Raw genomic sequence first — 15,844 nt, forward strand, 5'->3', positions numbered from 1 at the left:
AGAACATCTGTTAAGATTGATGACTTAGTATAAAACGGAGGGACCCACTTAGCTTTCTTTTCTCTCTGTTTTCAGAAGCTGCCTTAGACCACTGCTTGGGGATGGATGGATGGATGGATGGATGGATGGATGACAGTAGCCCATCCAGTTTGTCTCAATATATTTCACTCAAGTATTTTGGAGATAAAATCTTGACGGAAGGAGAACTAGGTCGTTTCTGGGACCGTAACTGTCAGCGGGTCAGGTTTTCCTCTTACCTAGTTATAATGTATCACATAGTGGGGTTTCCCCCCCCTCTAGGTCCTCATCCCGATACCCGACCTCCTCCTCCCCGGGCCTTGTTACCCTTGCTTCCCTGGACGTGGAAGCCTAGGGTCGTGGTTCTTGACTGCACTTCACTTTGAAGGGTAGGGGACACATGCGAGTTGAAGGACGGACCGACAGGAAACACAGAACACTGAGAGTAGCCACTTGAGTACACTCTGCTCCGACGAAGGGCTCAGGAGGTCTCCGCCTCGCCTCTGCCTCGGTGCGGAACGCCCGGGGCTCTGCGGTGCCAGGCGGCCACCTGGAAGGCAGGCCCGAGGGAGGAAAACGTGGGGAGCAGGGAGTAGGCTCTCGGGGATGTGGACCCCTTCCAGGTCCCCGTTCAAGCCGTGAGTCACCTCTTGGTTCCTTGCCACCGGGGCCTCCGTCAAGAGCGGACGACAAAAGGCAAAAAGGCAACGACGGGGCTCAAGTGCCGTGTGCAGCTGGTTTCAACGCACGGTCGCGCCCCGCTCCCCCGCGGCCACGGAGACGCAGGCACGTCCGCGCCTGCTGAGCTCCAGCTGCCCCTGCACCGAGCAAAGGCACAGCGAGATCCCCGCGCGGCTCCCACCCGCTCGGGCCCGCCCGGAAACTACAGCTCCCGGCAGGCCCCGCGCCGGCCGCGCGCCCCCGCCCCGCACGCCCCGGCCCCCCGCCCCCGGGCCTCAGGACGGGACGGGGAGGAGGGAGGAGGGAGGGAGGAAGGGGCGCCAGCGGCTGGCGGGATCCTGCGAGGCGCGTGAAGCCTCGCTGGCGCCTCGTCTGGACTCCAGACGCTGGCGGCCGCGGAGTTTCTCACGACTGGGGGAGCCCGCCTCTGTAAGTAGTCGCCTCAGGGAGCGCGGATCAGACCCTGAAAAAGTTAGCGTCGCCGCGGCCGCCGCTTTGTTCTCGCGGCCCGTCGGGTGAGGCGGCGGCGGCCCCTCCCCCACCCGCCCGCCCGCACGCGGCGGCGGCGGCGGCGGCGGCGGCGGCGGCGGCGGGACTCGGGCCCCGCGCGGGGCTGGGCGGCGACCGCCGGGGCTGGGCGGGAAGTTGGCGGAGCGCGAGGCGGGGGCAGCGGGCGGGGGCGCCGCGGCGAGCGGGGGGCGCCGGCGCGGCCGCCCGCTGGGGCTAAGTTCCGGCGCGGGCGCGGAGGCCAAGTTGGGTCGGCGCTCGGCGGGCGACCACCGCGCGCGGCCGCTTCGGGAGCCGGACCGGGAGAGTCAAGCTGCAGAATGTGGGATGAGATGAGCCTCCTTCTCCTTCTTCTTTTTTTTTTTTTTTCTTTTCGTTTCATCACTGGGTGGTGTAGCCTTCTCAAAAGGAGTGAGTAAATGGTGCTTAGAGTGTGAGCCCCCACCCCAGTTTCCTGATTGTGCTTAGTTTTGCAAGTTGCAGCCTTGCTGTGGAGTGAGCTGTTCTCACCCCCGGGGAGGATTTTCTTCAGATGAAACGCTGAGGAGCGCGACTGTTTCTTGGAGCAGTAACAATAACCACATACTACTTACTGGTCGATGGCCTGTTGGATATTTTATCTGAAATCCTCTCAGTCAGAAGCGTAGGCCTTGCCGACAGCGCTCACGAATATGAACCAAGCGACGAGCCCGTGGGAGACCTGCAGACTTTTCCGTACACAGATTGATGGCTTGGACATAACTGTCTCTTCAACCACACCCATCCCCACAGGAAATAAGATATCGGTGTCATCTTTGATTAGGAAGGATAAGTTACACCCTGAACGACTATTTTGTACGACCCGGCTTTAATGAGCTGTGGCCGCAAATGAAACAAAAACTTTTTAGAAATGCCTTAATCTGTACTCTGGGAAATGCCGTATTGTATTACTTGTCGCTACTTCTACTCTGTACTTAATATCGCAGTTCTGAACCAACATTTTAGCGACTGTGATTTTTGCTCGGATCGAACTTACATGCCAACGTCTAGCGCATTGAGGGCAGGGAATACCCACCTCTCAGTTTGCTACTGTGGACATCCATAAAAGTTCCCCGAGCTAGCTAGCTCTCGACTTCTAAGTTTTATTTTATTAAAGAACCTTTTTTTCTTCCTCTCGCGTTAGGATCTGAATTGAGAGCAAGCCTGAAAATTCAGCCGAAAAGAAGTTACAAGTTTTATAGTAAAAGCATTTTAAACATGTCACAGAATCTTTCATGTTAGGTTTTGGTTCAGCAGGTAACATAGATGTATGGTAGACCTGATCAGATAAGCTGGCGGTATTTAACAGGCCAGTTTCCATACTAAGTTCTATAGTTCGGTGGATAGCGTTTCACTTTTTTTTTTTTTTAAGATTTTATTTATTTATTCATGAGAGACAGAGAGAGAGAGACAGGCAGAGGGAGAAGCAGGCTCCATGCAGAGAGCCTGATATGGGACTCATCCCTGGACTCCAGGATCACGCCCTGGGCAGAAGGCAGGTGCTAAACCGCTGGGCCACCCAGGGATCCCCCAGCATTTCACTTTTTAGGATGACTCACATTCAAGATGTTGACTGATATCTTGAGACTAATTTTTTAAGCAATCTCAGGTAATAATGAGTCTTTTAGATATGCAAAGCTTTCAGTTTCAATAGATGACCTCCTTTTTTTTTTTTTTTGGTGACCTCTTTAAAAGAAATTTCTCTCAGGTAGTTTTTAACTTAACATTGGCATATGCAAAAAAGGCTTTAATAAATCAAGCCTTAGGACGTTAAGGTTTTAAAATTACATTGGAATTGAAAAAAAAATCTCATACGGAAAAAAATGAATTTAATGGTCATTAAATGGACTTTTAAGGGACATTTTCTCATTTTTAAAAAGACTTTCTAAAATAGATGAAAATATTACGGTATTGAAATTAGTTGCTCATTTTTAAAAGAAACTACTTTTACAGAAATGGCTATGTGGGGAAATTATTTGCTAGTACAGATTTTTATTTAATAATCATTCTTATAGTTCACAATCTTCTGTGCTGGTAGTACTTTGAGTCTCTGATTGTGTAATTTAAATTGAACTTGTATGTGTGCCTCTTTGGAGCAGTGGGAAAATTTGAGATGATATACTTAGGAGATGTTTTAATTTTAACTTTAGTACAGAATAAAAATTTTCTCCACTTGTGTGGTTTACAGTGACATTGTATGAGAAATTGCTCATTGGCTGTCAGCCAGTCAAATTTCTCAGATATCACTGGGCAAAGAGAGGCGATGAAGGTTCATCAAGCCCAGCATAGATTCATACAGCATTGCCAGATTGGCAGGCTGTAATCTTATTACTGGATAAACTTTTCAGTGCCTGAGCAGAGAGCAGACATGGTGTGTTCGCTGTACTCTCTCTGAGAGTGGAAGGTCTGAGATTTAAATGTCACTAGTCCAGATGAACAGAATTTTAGCAGCAACAATTTAGTTGAATGCTTAGCTCTTAGGAAAAGTATTATATTAATCTAAGGAAACAGTTATATTTTGAAAATCTATAGATGTCCGGATTGCTGCAGACTATGAATTTAAAAAACCAACAAAGCTATTTGAATTGTTAATACAGTATACAATATAAAAGCACACTAAGATTATTAAGCCAGGTCAAGCCTGTATCAGGGCAAAACATAGACATTGACTTCAGGACACTAAGAATTGCTCTGGAAAAGGCCACATGCTTTTTTACATGTTAAAAAAATACATGTATATATCAAATCAACAGGAAAAAAAAAAAAAAGACCATTCATTAGTGTTCCTAGCACACAAAACTAAATCGAACCACTACTGGTGGTAGGGAGTCATGGTAGATATTATGCTAGTCTGAATAGGAAAAGCGTTTTACCTCTTTAGTCTTTACTGATTACCAAAAGGACACTGGCTACACTAAATAATGAGCTTCCTTTTGAAGTGTTTAAAACCTGGATTTGTTTTGTCTTCCTGGAATCCTCTTCCCTCCTCTCTCTCCTTCCCTGACTTCTATTTATCCTTTAGGTCTTAGCTTATTAAGCACACTTCCTTAAGGTCACCTTGTGTGAGACCCCAGCTGAAATTAGGTCCTTTAAGTATACTTGTCATATCATTTTTCACAATTTGTAGTTAACTTGCTATTTTTGTGTGTGGTATTTGTTTAATGTGTGTGTCCCACATCACTCTGTAAGCTCCAGAGAGAGCAATATCCATGTATGTTTTGGTTACTGCTGTATAACCACAGTGTCTCTAATAGTCTGGCATATAATAGGCACTCAGTAAATGTCGAAGGAAAATGCTTTTTGAGTTTCTAAGTAGAGGCTTTGCTAAGTTAGGAGATAGGTACATGCAGGAGGGAGATAAGGGATTGGGAGAGAAAGGTGGATCGCCTTGTGATGTTTCCATAAAGTGACAGGCCTTTGTTTTACCTTGTCTGTAGTAATAGGGCAGGTTGGGCTCAAGATTCCTTTTTTTTTTTTTTTTTTTAAGATTTTATTTATTTATTCATGAGAGACAGAGAGAAAGAGAGAGAGAGAGAGAGGCAGAGACACAGGCAGAGGGGGGAGCAGGCTTCATGCAGGGAGCCCGATGGCAGGGAACCCGATGTGGGTCTCCAGAATCAGGCCCTGGGCTGAAGGCGGCGCTAAACCACTGAGCCATCTGGGCTGCCCCTCAAGATTCTTTTAATGTTTCATCTTTTGTTTCCATTCAACAGTGGTGATGGATTATGTAAACTCATTTGGATGGGATATGTGACAGAAAGCTCCCCAAAAGAGTATTTGAGGTGTTCCAAATAAATATATTAATTGGCGTTGGTGGTATAGTGGTGAGCATAGCTACCTTCCAAATAAACATATTAGAAATGCTTGCCAATTGATAGCTGTTAGAAACAAACATATCTCGATACATAGTTTATAAATTAGTAATTGTCTTGTCTTAGTTTCCTAATTGAAACATAAAGACAAAATAAGTTACTAGATTTTTTGATACTAATCTTAATATTTTTCAGCCTACATCCTACTGCATCTTATCCAGCAAATCAGGGTTCCATAAAATAAAAGGAGAAAACAGATGGTTTGAGTGGGCAGAAGCTAATATGACAGCTCATTTAGTTTCTTCTATTTGTTTTTGTGCTGCCACTTTAAAAAATCTTTTTTATACAAAATTTCCAAGATGTAAAATTTATGTAGCTGATTAATAGTTATCAGTAGTTCTGATAAATTGATCGATTGCATTATTAGACAGTTACTATTATTTGGCTAATATTAACAGGTATAATAAAATGAAAATTTAGGGCAGCCCCGGTGGTGCAGTGATTTGGCGCCGCCTGCAGCCTGGGGTGTGATCCTGGAGACCCTGGATCGAGTCCCACATCGGGCTCCCTGCATGGAGCCTGCTTCTCCCTCTGCCTGTGTCTCTGCCTCTCTCTCTGTGTCTATGAATAAATTTAAAAGAAAAAGAAAATTTAGTGGGAAGACATCCATCGAAAATAAATTATTACTGAACACAGCGGTGTCTTGTATTTTGAAGTATTTAACCTAAATACAGTATCATTTGTATTTTACTACCTTTTTTTTCCTTTATCACAGTTTAGCTTTTGAAACTACTAGAGTCAAGTATGTAAAGTAGCTCATTACCTCAGGAGGTGGAGGGAAATAGTAGAAAGAACATGGGCTTTGCAGTCAGGGAAACTTTAGTTTGAATCCCAGGTTCCATCTCATATTAGTTGTGAGCAAGCAACTTCTCTGAAACTCTAGTTCCTTTCCTTAAAACAGAATTAAATCTCATAGGGTTGTTATAAGGATGTAATAAAGTATCATATCTGAATTACAGCTTTTGGCCTAAAGTAGGACCTTCATGATTAATTCTTTCATGTAATTACTATGAAAATTATTGGGACTTAATGAGCACTTAACTGTAAGCCAGGTCCTATTGAAGGTACTTTACATGCAGTAGCTTCATCCTCATAACGTCCTGTGAAGTAAGCAAGTACTGCTCTTATCTTTATTTCTCTGCAGTGATACTGAATAAAGGTGATTATTCTCCTAACACCTTTTCAAATATTTGAAGACCATTATTCTATTTAGTTTTGTTAAGCATATATTTGTCACATGACATCGTTTTAACCTTTATCTGGATGCATGCTCTTATTTTTTTTAATCAATATAACTCTTATAAATGTGGAGTGTACAAATGAACACAATGGTAATGTAGGCTGATTAGCAACAGAGTTTACAGATTGATGTTGATGTGTTCTCGGTGTCCTGGGGGGTTAGATTTGCATTGATTCTTTTAGTCAACGATTAGCAGCCCTTATTAATAAAATCTTAGGTGGCCTTTTAAGAAGAGCTTCTGAATGAGCTCTTCATTTCTTCTTCATTGCATATTTAACTTTTTGAAACTAAATGTAAAGCTTTACACTCACCCTTGTTACATTTCACTTTGTCTGTTTATCCTTGATTGTATACTCTGAGGATTTTATAAGCATGCCTTCTGTGTCTTTATCTTATAAATAGTCAAAATATAGGGCCAGGGACAAAGTTCCAAGGCACATCCCCTAAAGACTTTTTTCATCTGGGTTGTTATAGACCAGGAAACTTCCCTGACTGCACTAACATCCAAGTCACACTCAACATATTTTCAAAAACAGCATGGAAAACCATCTTGAATACTGTTTTGTCCAGAATACACTTTTTCCCCCCCGTGGCTTTGCTAATTGTGTGATCTTGGGCAAGTACTTTAATTTCTAAGCCTGTTTTCCACCTATAAAATGGGTTGTTGCAGAGGATTAAATGAAGTAACATACATGAAGTGCTTATCTGACAGATAGTTGGAGCTCAGTGACTATAAGTTATTATTCTTTTTTTTTTTTTAAATTTTTATTTATTTACTTATGATAGTCACAGAGAGAGAGAGAGGCAGAGACACAGGCAGAGGGAGAAGCAGGCTCCATGCATCGGGAGCCTGATATGGGATTCGATCCCGGGTCTCCAGGATCGCGCCCTGGGCCAAAGGCAGGCGCCAAACCGCTGCGCCACCCAGGGATCCCTATAAGTTATTATTCTTATTTCCTGCAACTAAGAAGTCTGAAAATCATTCTTTCCAAGATCTAAATGCAGTGGATTTGGCATTATTTGTTCTGTTTGAATTCATGCTGTCATCTAGTGATTATTATATTCTTTTCTGAGTATTCAGACACCACATGTTTTCATAATCTATTTTCAGATTTGACTAAAGATTAATAATTAAGTTTATATGTCTGTGATTTCTGAAATCTTCCCCACTCTCCCAGCTCATAAAATTTGAAGCAACTCTGACCCATCTCCAGGCCCTCAACCCTCTCCAAGATTGCAGGAGTCAGCTTTGTGATTACACTTGTTAATTGCTTTAGCAGCATAGAATGAATTGCATCTGGAACCAAAGACTTGCACTCGTAAAAAGTTGTTTTAGTTTCTCTAATTCACCAGACTTGGGTTTCGGTTCTCATTGCTCTTCTACAACTTTAGTTTAAAAACTTAGGAGAAGATAAGCAAAATACAAGTTGAGCAATTCTGCCTTCTTTACGTGCTCTCTCAACCTTAACAACATCCTCTCTGAGCAGTGATTCTTTCAGTTCCTTGTTCTCTTTGACAAACAGTATGTTATTGTGGAGATACCACTTGGTAAGAAAGTATGAAACTTGGGTCCTAATTCCCCCTCCACCTCTTTATACCCATGTGATGCTGGGCATGTTGCTTTATCTGCTTATGCTTCTATTTTTTTCGTCTGCAAAAATCTATTTGTCTCCAAAGAGATAGGCATAAGGTAAAAAGTATGTAAAACATTTCTAAGATGTTGAGTGCTGTCACATATAAGGTGGAGTAATATTTATTTGAATGTGGTTATAAAAGCTTTTATCTTTGAACAGTTTTTTTCTAAGCCTTAGTTTTTCCTGAGCTTTCGAATTCTTGTTACTGTATCTGTATGCTTTGCTCTCCCGTTATGTTCATCCTAATTTATTTAGCCCCATTAACTACTCTCCAGAGAGTCATTCTGCAACCACATTGGATGCTTCAGTCTTTTGGATCATTGGAATTGTTTACAGCTATATATGTAAAATTTAGACAGATCCCTATGAGTCATTTCTCTTAGGCCATCAGGATCATACCTTTTGTTTTGTTTTTGAACTGTCCTGTTATAAACTGTGATACATTTGTAACTGAGCCTAGTGCTTTTTACTTTTAGAAAGCATTTATACTAAGATCACTTCCTCCCATGTTCCTGTCATAAATATGTCGTTCACATTATAACTGTGCATAGTATGTCCCCTTCGGCTTCCTTAGTCTTCTGAAAGAAATCTGTCAACAAAGCAAGTCACCAATCATATTTTGGCAGAGTTAGACTTTCTGATATAAAAGAGAATACTCTTAATGTGTCTTTATTATGACACATTAATGTTATACATCTTTTGTATGGCTGAGTGGTATGTACTTTATTTCTATAACAGTGTCAGTTTTAACCTTCTTTTTAGTACCTTCTATTTTTTTCTTTTTGTTTGTTTTGTAGTCCTAACTCAGTTGTATATTTGTGGAATAAAAGTGTTTGATTTTCAGGTTTCAGTTATTAGTGAAGATTGTCAGGGGCTTTGTGGTGGTGGCAGTGCTGATGGTGAGCAGAAGTGTTTTCCTAAAACTATACGTGCAGCAAAAAATGATAACTAGACCCCCCAAGAATGCCCACCCATTTGGATTTCTCAGTGAGTTATAAACATGCAACCAAAACTTACCATTTAAGAAAATTACAGGGATTCTTGCAGTTTTAAAATAATGTCAAATGAGTATAAAATATTAAGAGTGTTTTTAAAATTCCTTTCAGGCTGACTGCATTTCAGAAAGCATCAACTTTTCGTCAGTGGACCCATTCGTCAAGTGAAATATGCCTGCACTGTTTTAAAAAGCTTTGTGCTTCATCATGGAAAAATTTCCTCCCCTGCCAAAATGAAAGACATTTGAGAAGGTGATTTAAGGTGTGGACATTTGAGAAAGTGCCCCATCAAATCAGTAAACCTCAAGATAAGAGTTAAATAGATTAATCCTAAACACTTATTTTTTAAACCAGGAGGATTTCATCTTAATAGAAAAACAACTTTTATTCAATATGTATTTTCTGAGATTAAAAGAGAGAGACAAGAGTAGACTTAAAAGAAAATAAATGAAGATGGTTAGTAAAGAAGCAATGTCAACTCTTTTCTGATGAGGATAATTCAGTAATGTTAAATCCTTTCCAAATCCTTGGTTGTGGTCCTAAAGACAAGACTCGTTTTTGATGGGACTGATGCTAAGGGAAGTAGGACCTTTTTTATATTCTACTCACAGTTGTAGAAGTTGCAGTCATTGGCATGAGTGGCTTAAAAGAGGAAATAAAATTGTTTTCAATTAAATCCAAAAGTACAGTCATTTTTTTACTGCTGTGATTTTAAAAGCCTCTTCATAACCACTGAAAAAAGAATTGACAACTCTTTTAAAAGATTAAAGAAAGGCAGATGTCTGCAAACAATTCCCCTCCATCAGCCCAGAAGTCTGTATTACCTGCTACTCTTCCTGCTGTGCTTCCAGCTCCTTCTCCCTGTTCAAGTCCTAAAACAGGACTGTCTGCCCGACTCTCTAATGGAAGCTTCAGTGCACCATCACTCACCAACTCCAGAGGCTCAGAGCATACAATTTCATTTCTGCTGCAAATTGGCCTTACACGGGAGAACGTTACCATCGAAGCCCAGGAATTATCTTTATCTGCCGTCAAGGATCTTGTGTGCTCCGTTGTTTATCAAAAGGTACCATGCATGCTATTTATGTCAGTAGTTTTTCTCCTATTGTTCAGATACTTTTCTATAAATTATACATGCAACAGTGAGTTAACACATTTGTATCAATCGTTTATATCCTAATTTGGATCATTTTGGCAGAGTGCTAATAGACTAGAAGCCTAAAGTCTGAAATTTCAGATTCTAACAACTGGAGCTTTTATCCTAACTTCAAAATATTGCCTATTCAGTTTTTCTTTTGAGAAAGGAAGATTCATGTACAAGTCTCATTTGTTTTTAGAGAAAACAGGAGGTAGAAGGTGCAGGGCATCCAGGTGGCTTACCAAAAGGATGGGCCTCTGTCCATACCTCTTCCTAGGTGCGCTGTGTTCTGCCCTCTTTTTGTACCTTCTTCCTTCCCTTTAAGTCTTGATTTCACCTGTACTGCCATTTAATATGCAAAGACCACTCCCTCTTGCTTAAAAAAATAGGTAAATTAGTTTTGAATACGACGATATATAAATTGAAGGTGGCTTTATTTTGTTTCCCTTCCTACCTCCTGCCCTATACTATACCATTTTTTGAAGAACCTGAGCTATAAATGTCTTTATTAATCTTGATTTGATGGGTAAATGTTCTCTATTTTATATTAAAACTATATTTAAGTAAGAATTTGTTACATTTTATTTTTAATGGACTGAGCATATGTTTCAAACAAATTAGTATACTTCTTTTTTTTTTTTCTTTTTTTTTTTTAAATTTTTATTTATTTATGATAGTCACAGAGAGAGAGAGAGGCAGAGACATAGGCAGAGGGAGAAGCAGGCTCCATGCACCGAGAGCCCGATATGGGATTCGATCCCGGGTCTCCAGGATCGCGCCCTGGGCCAAAGGCAGGCGCTAAACTGCTGCGCCACCCAGGGATCCCAGTATACTTCTTATTTTAAAAATAATGTTAGGTGAGATTGATATATTTTTACTCAGGATCCTCATCTTACTGTTTGTGTTTTAACATCTTATGTTTTATATGATTTATTATTATCTTCTGATGTAGAAGTAATTAACAGTCTAAAATGTTATGCAGTTTGTAGAAATAGCCTGTGCCTCCTGTGTGGCAACAGTAACTCATCTATTGAAATGTGGCCTAAGGATTAACTTTCCTTTCTTAGATCTGTAGAACCATCTGCCTGTCTCTTAAGTATCTTTACTTTTATTTTCTTTCATTAATTGTTACAGAGGTTTTTCACAAATATTTTGACTAGGTTTTTAAAGGTAAGATTTTAACTTAACTACAGTTTGTAACTTGAATGTTTTCTTTTTATTTGAGCCCATAGAAATTGATAACTAATGTCTTAGTTGAGTCTGTATTATTGTTTTCAATTTTATAAAATTTCACTTCGTTCTTATATACATACAGAGTCTTATATACATACTGATTTTCACATTACCTCATTCTTAATATAGATGTGAGATGTGGGTCGATGGATCAAACTCTTAGGAAACTAGGTTAAAAATCATAATCCATGAACAATTACAGCGATAGCAAGGAAATTGGATAGAGCTGGAAAAAAGCTAACTTAGGGTAAACTTTATATAAATATAAAATAGAATTACTGATTATAGAGCTAGCCAGCATAAAATGAGTATCATAGTAAACTGAATTTGAATCAGTATTATAATGATATAGGGATGTATTTGGCAAAAATATATAGTATATATAGGGTGTAAACATATTACACACTATTTTTGACATTTGCTGGGATCCTAACTGTTGTTTGTGTAGTGTAAAAGAGTTTTGAGCTTGAAACTAGGTGAGCTGTAGTGTTTAATTTCTGTATTACTTTGCACAAGTGATGTGACTTCTCTAGATTACAGTTTCCAAATCTATCAAATGATTGAGTTGGGACAATTTTTGGTGTGTAATTCCAGCAGTGAGATTCAGAATTATTTAATCTAAATTTTGGTCTTCACTGCTAGAGACAGATGAAGGAGAAAGGCGTTTCAATGGATGACTTGCTCCAGGCTGAGTCCGAGAAAAATCTTAAGAGCATCAGCTTGAATTCTGAGATTTTATAGAGGTGTCTCATGGATCCCTAACTTACCTGGAGGATGGAAAAACCAAGTCAGAAGTACTTTTGTTTTTACTTTCCCTCTTTCCTATGGCACTTGTTCACTAGTCGCCCATTTTCATTACTTGAACCTTGTATAGCTCCAGGTTTACTGCCAGTACTCTCATGGGCATGCCTGCGTTTCTTCACTTCTATTCTTAATAATTGCATTTACCTGAACCTTTTATTTTATTTTATTTTTTTAATTTTTTTTTATTTATTTATGATAGTCACACAGAGAGAGAGAGAGAGAGGCAGAGACACAGGCAGAGGGAGAAGCAGGCTCCATGCACCGGGAGCCCGACGTGGGATTCGATCCCGGGTCTCCAGGATCGTGCCCTGGGCCAAAGGCAGGCGCCAAACCGCTGCGCCACCCAGGGATCCCCTTACCTGAACCTTTTAAAAGATAGGTTACTGGTTAAATTTTAGGAAATAGATTAACCAAATGTCTCTTCCCTCAAAAAGCTTATAATCTACTGAAGGAAACATGCTCACCAGAGTAAAATATAAAGAGTAGAAAGTGAAGTTAAAGAGTGCTCTTCTCAGATAGATAAAGGATGTGGGAAGACTTCAAAAAGAAAATGACAGGGATCCCTGGGTGGCGCAGCGGTTTGGCGCCTGCCTTTGGCCCAGGGCGCGATCCTGGAGACCCGGGATCGAATCCCACGTCGGGCTCCTGGTGCATGGAGCCTGCCTCTCCCTCTGCCTGTGTCTCTGCCTCTCTCTCTCTCTCTGTGACTATCATAAAGAAATAAAAATTAAAAAAAAAAAAAAAGAAAGAAAATGACATTTCATTTGATACCTTAAAGAATGAGCAAGATTTCAATAACATGGTGGGAGGTAAGGAATACATTCCAGATAAAAGAATCAAGATGAGCAAAGATACAGAAGGGGAAAAGAGGAAGATTATAATAGGTAACGTTTACTGAGTGCCTGCTTCAGGAGCTTTGCATTCACTTTTTCTGACTAATCCTCACAACACTTTGTGGTGCATCTCAAACTTTAATGTGTATGCCAATCATCTAGTGATTTCTACTACGATGTAGATTTGGGATGAGTAAGTTTGGGGTTGGTCTGCATTTGTAGTATACTCTTAAGTGATATCGATGCTCCTTTTCTAAGGACCTCACTGAGTAGAAAGGGTATAGGTGTTATAACTGCTACTGAATAAAGGAGGAAACTGAATTTCAAAGGCATTTAATTACTGAAAGTCAGAATTCAAACACAGGTCTTTTTTTTTTTTTTTTTTTTTTTTTACGATTTTATTTATTTGAGAGGGAGAGTGAGTGAGAGAGAGAGAGAGAGAGCATGAGCGGAGGGGAGGGGCAGAGTAGGAGGGAGAAGTAGGCTCCCTACTCCATCCCAGGACCCTGGGATCATGACCTGAGCTGAAGGCAGATGCTTAACTGACTGAGCACCCTGAATGCTCCCAAACACAGGTCTTTTTTTTTTTTTAACTCAAAAACCTGTATCCTCTTTTCACTGCACCACACTTAACTTCCTTGTGCCAAAGAAAAGTTTCCCACTTGATTCCTGTAAGAATGGAGATTTAACTAAGGTCTATGTGCAGCAATGCAACATGATCAGATTTGTGTTTTGGAAAGCTTAAATGTGTAACTAAGTGTAATATAAAGTAAGGAGATCAGGTAGGAAGCCATTATAATGAAGAATGGAACTGAAATGGTTGGAAAGTGATGGTATATTTGAAGGGTATTGGGAAAGTAGTGTTGGTAAAACTTGACAGCCTATCGAACATAGAGGAAGAATAAATGGCAGAGGGGCGGTGTGAGTGATGGATGGGCGTTGATACTGGTAACCAAGATAGAAAATTCAGGAAGAAAAGTAAGGTTTTTCTGGGGAGATAATGGGACTGATTTTTATCAAACTCTAATACGACAGAGTTCCTGTGTTCTAGAAATTTTTAAAGATTAGGGCTCTAGTGTCTGCTGTGACTCTTGAAATGGAATCATTATTCCTCCAGAGGAATCTTCCCATCTCTGGGTTTGCAGAGAAACAAGGCTGAAAAGTAATGAAAATAGCTCTTGGTTTGGAGGACAGAGGAAAAGCTTCTAAAAGTTAGTGAAATAAGCCCTACTTTTAAATTAAGAGAGGAAGCTACCTGACCTATAATTTCATGTTAACAATATTTTAGATATTCTAAAATGCATTTTTAGTCTACCCATAATACCGAAGGTATATTCTATCTATTTTACATTTTTTGCTGTCCAGTGTTAACAATATATTAGTAATAATTGATATCAGATATAAGGAATAGGAATTTGACCTTAGGTTTAAGAATGCCATTTACAAATTTGTAAGGCTTTTTAAATTACTACTGTAGAGTATGGTTTGTGGAATTCTTTAAAAGTTTTTGTAATTATTAAAGAAGGAGACATTGTGTGTGTACATGGATGGAGGAGAGGGAGATCTACAAGATATATAGGATATATAGATAACATAGTAAGTGCAGAACAGGACATACTATGCTATCATTTTGTATTACACATGCTTACACATACATATGTACACATACATGATTTCTTGATTGTTTTTAGATGACCTTGGAAGGAGAGAGAGTTTTCTTCCAGGAAGGGTACTGGTGACTGGGGAATAAGAGTGAAAAGGAGATTTACATTTCATTTATACCCTTGTGTACCTTTTGGATTTTGTGCCTTATACATGTATTCCATATTCAGAAATAATATTTAAATATTTTTTAGAATAACAGTGCAGTGATCTAAAAGGAATGACCATTACATTTTAAAATTATTTTGTTGGGTAAGATTGGATTTTATGTTGCTTTATTTTCTAGCACCTTTCAGACATTAACTAGAAATGTGCCATATAATATATGCAGTTATTTTTTTCTCTTTAAAGAGATATTTTTGTTAGGTGTTTGTCTTTAAAAATCAGATGAGATATAATTTACTTATAATAAAATTCATCCATGTTAAGATCATAAGTTTGATGAATTTTAACAGTTGTGTGCAGTTGTGCAACTATCACCCATTCAAGATATAGAGCATTTCTGTCACCCCATAAGTTCCCTCTTATACTTTTGCAGTCTTTTCCTCATGCTCATCCTGGTCCTGGACTACCATTACTCTGCATTCTGTTACCGTGATTACATGTTTTCTAGATTTTCAAATAAATGAAGTCATATAGAATGTAGTCTTTTGTTCTGCCATCTTTCACATATCTCAGTGTTTTTTGCTTTTTGCTTTTAATTCATCCATGCTGTTAGGTATGTCAGTAGTTCCTTTTTGTGGCTGAGTACTCTTCCATTGCATGGCTATACTATACTTTGTTTATTCATTCATCAGTTGATTGATATTAGAGTTTTTTCTAATTTGGGGGCATTATGAATAAAGTTGCTATGGACATTATCATTCAAATCTTGCTTGTAGTTACATATTTTCATTTCCTTGGGGAAATTTTTAAGAGTAACATGGCTGTATGCTTACCAACACTTGGTATTTCCAATCTTTTTATTTTTTTATTTTTATTTTTTTATTTTTTTAAAATTATTTATTTATTTATTTATGATAGTTACACAGAGAGAGAGAGAGGCAGAGACACAGGCAGAGGGAGAAGCAGGCTCCATGCACTGGGAGCCTGACGTGGGATTCGATCCCGGGTCTCCAGGATCGTGCCCTGGGCCAAAGGCAGGCGCCAAACCACTGCGCCACCCAGGGATCCCCCAATCTTTTTAATTTAACCTTTCTGATTGGTATG

General features: G+C 39.8%; 1 protein-coding gene across 2 annotated transcripts in view; it reads left to right on the top strand.

Annotated features, from left to right (window-relative positions):
- The first annotated feature begins 972 nt into the window (after nt 1-972).
- Nucleotides 973-15,844, top strand: part of PRKD3 (protein kinase D3) — an 88,678-nt gene continuing 73,806 nt past the window's right edge. The window contains exons 1-2 of one of the 2 annotated variants that reach the window (XM_077843593.1): nt 973-1,128; nt 9,077-10,031. In XM_077843593.1, coding sequence (XP_077699719.1) covers nt 9,744-10,031 — 288 coding nt within the window. In that variant the 5' untranslated portion in view covers nt 973-1,128; nt 9,077-9,743. Of the gene's footprint in view, nt 1,129-9,076; nt 10,032-15,332; nt 15,354-15,844 lie in introns of those variants that run through there. The other variant, XM_077843594.1, reaches the window with a different exon arrangement.

Source organism: Canis aureus, chromosome 12, assembly GCF_053574225.1.
Source record: "Canis aureus isolate CA01 chromosome 12, VMU_Caureus_v.1.0, whole genome shotgun sequence".
Classification (NCBI taxonomy): Eukaryota; Metazoa; Chordata; class Mammalia; order Carnivora; family Canidae; genus Canis; species Canis aureus.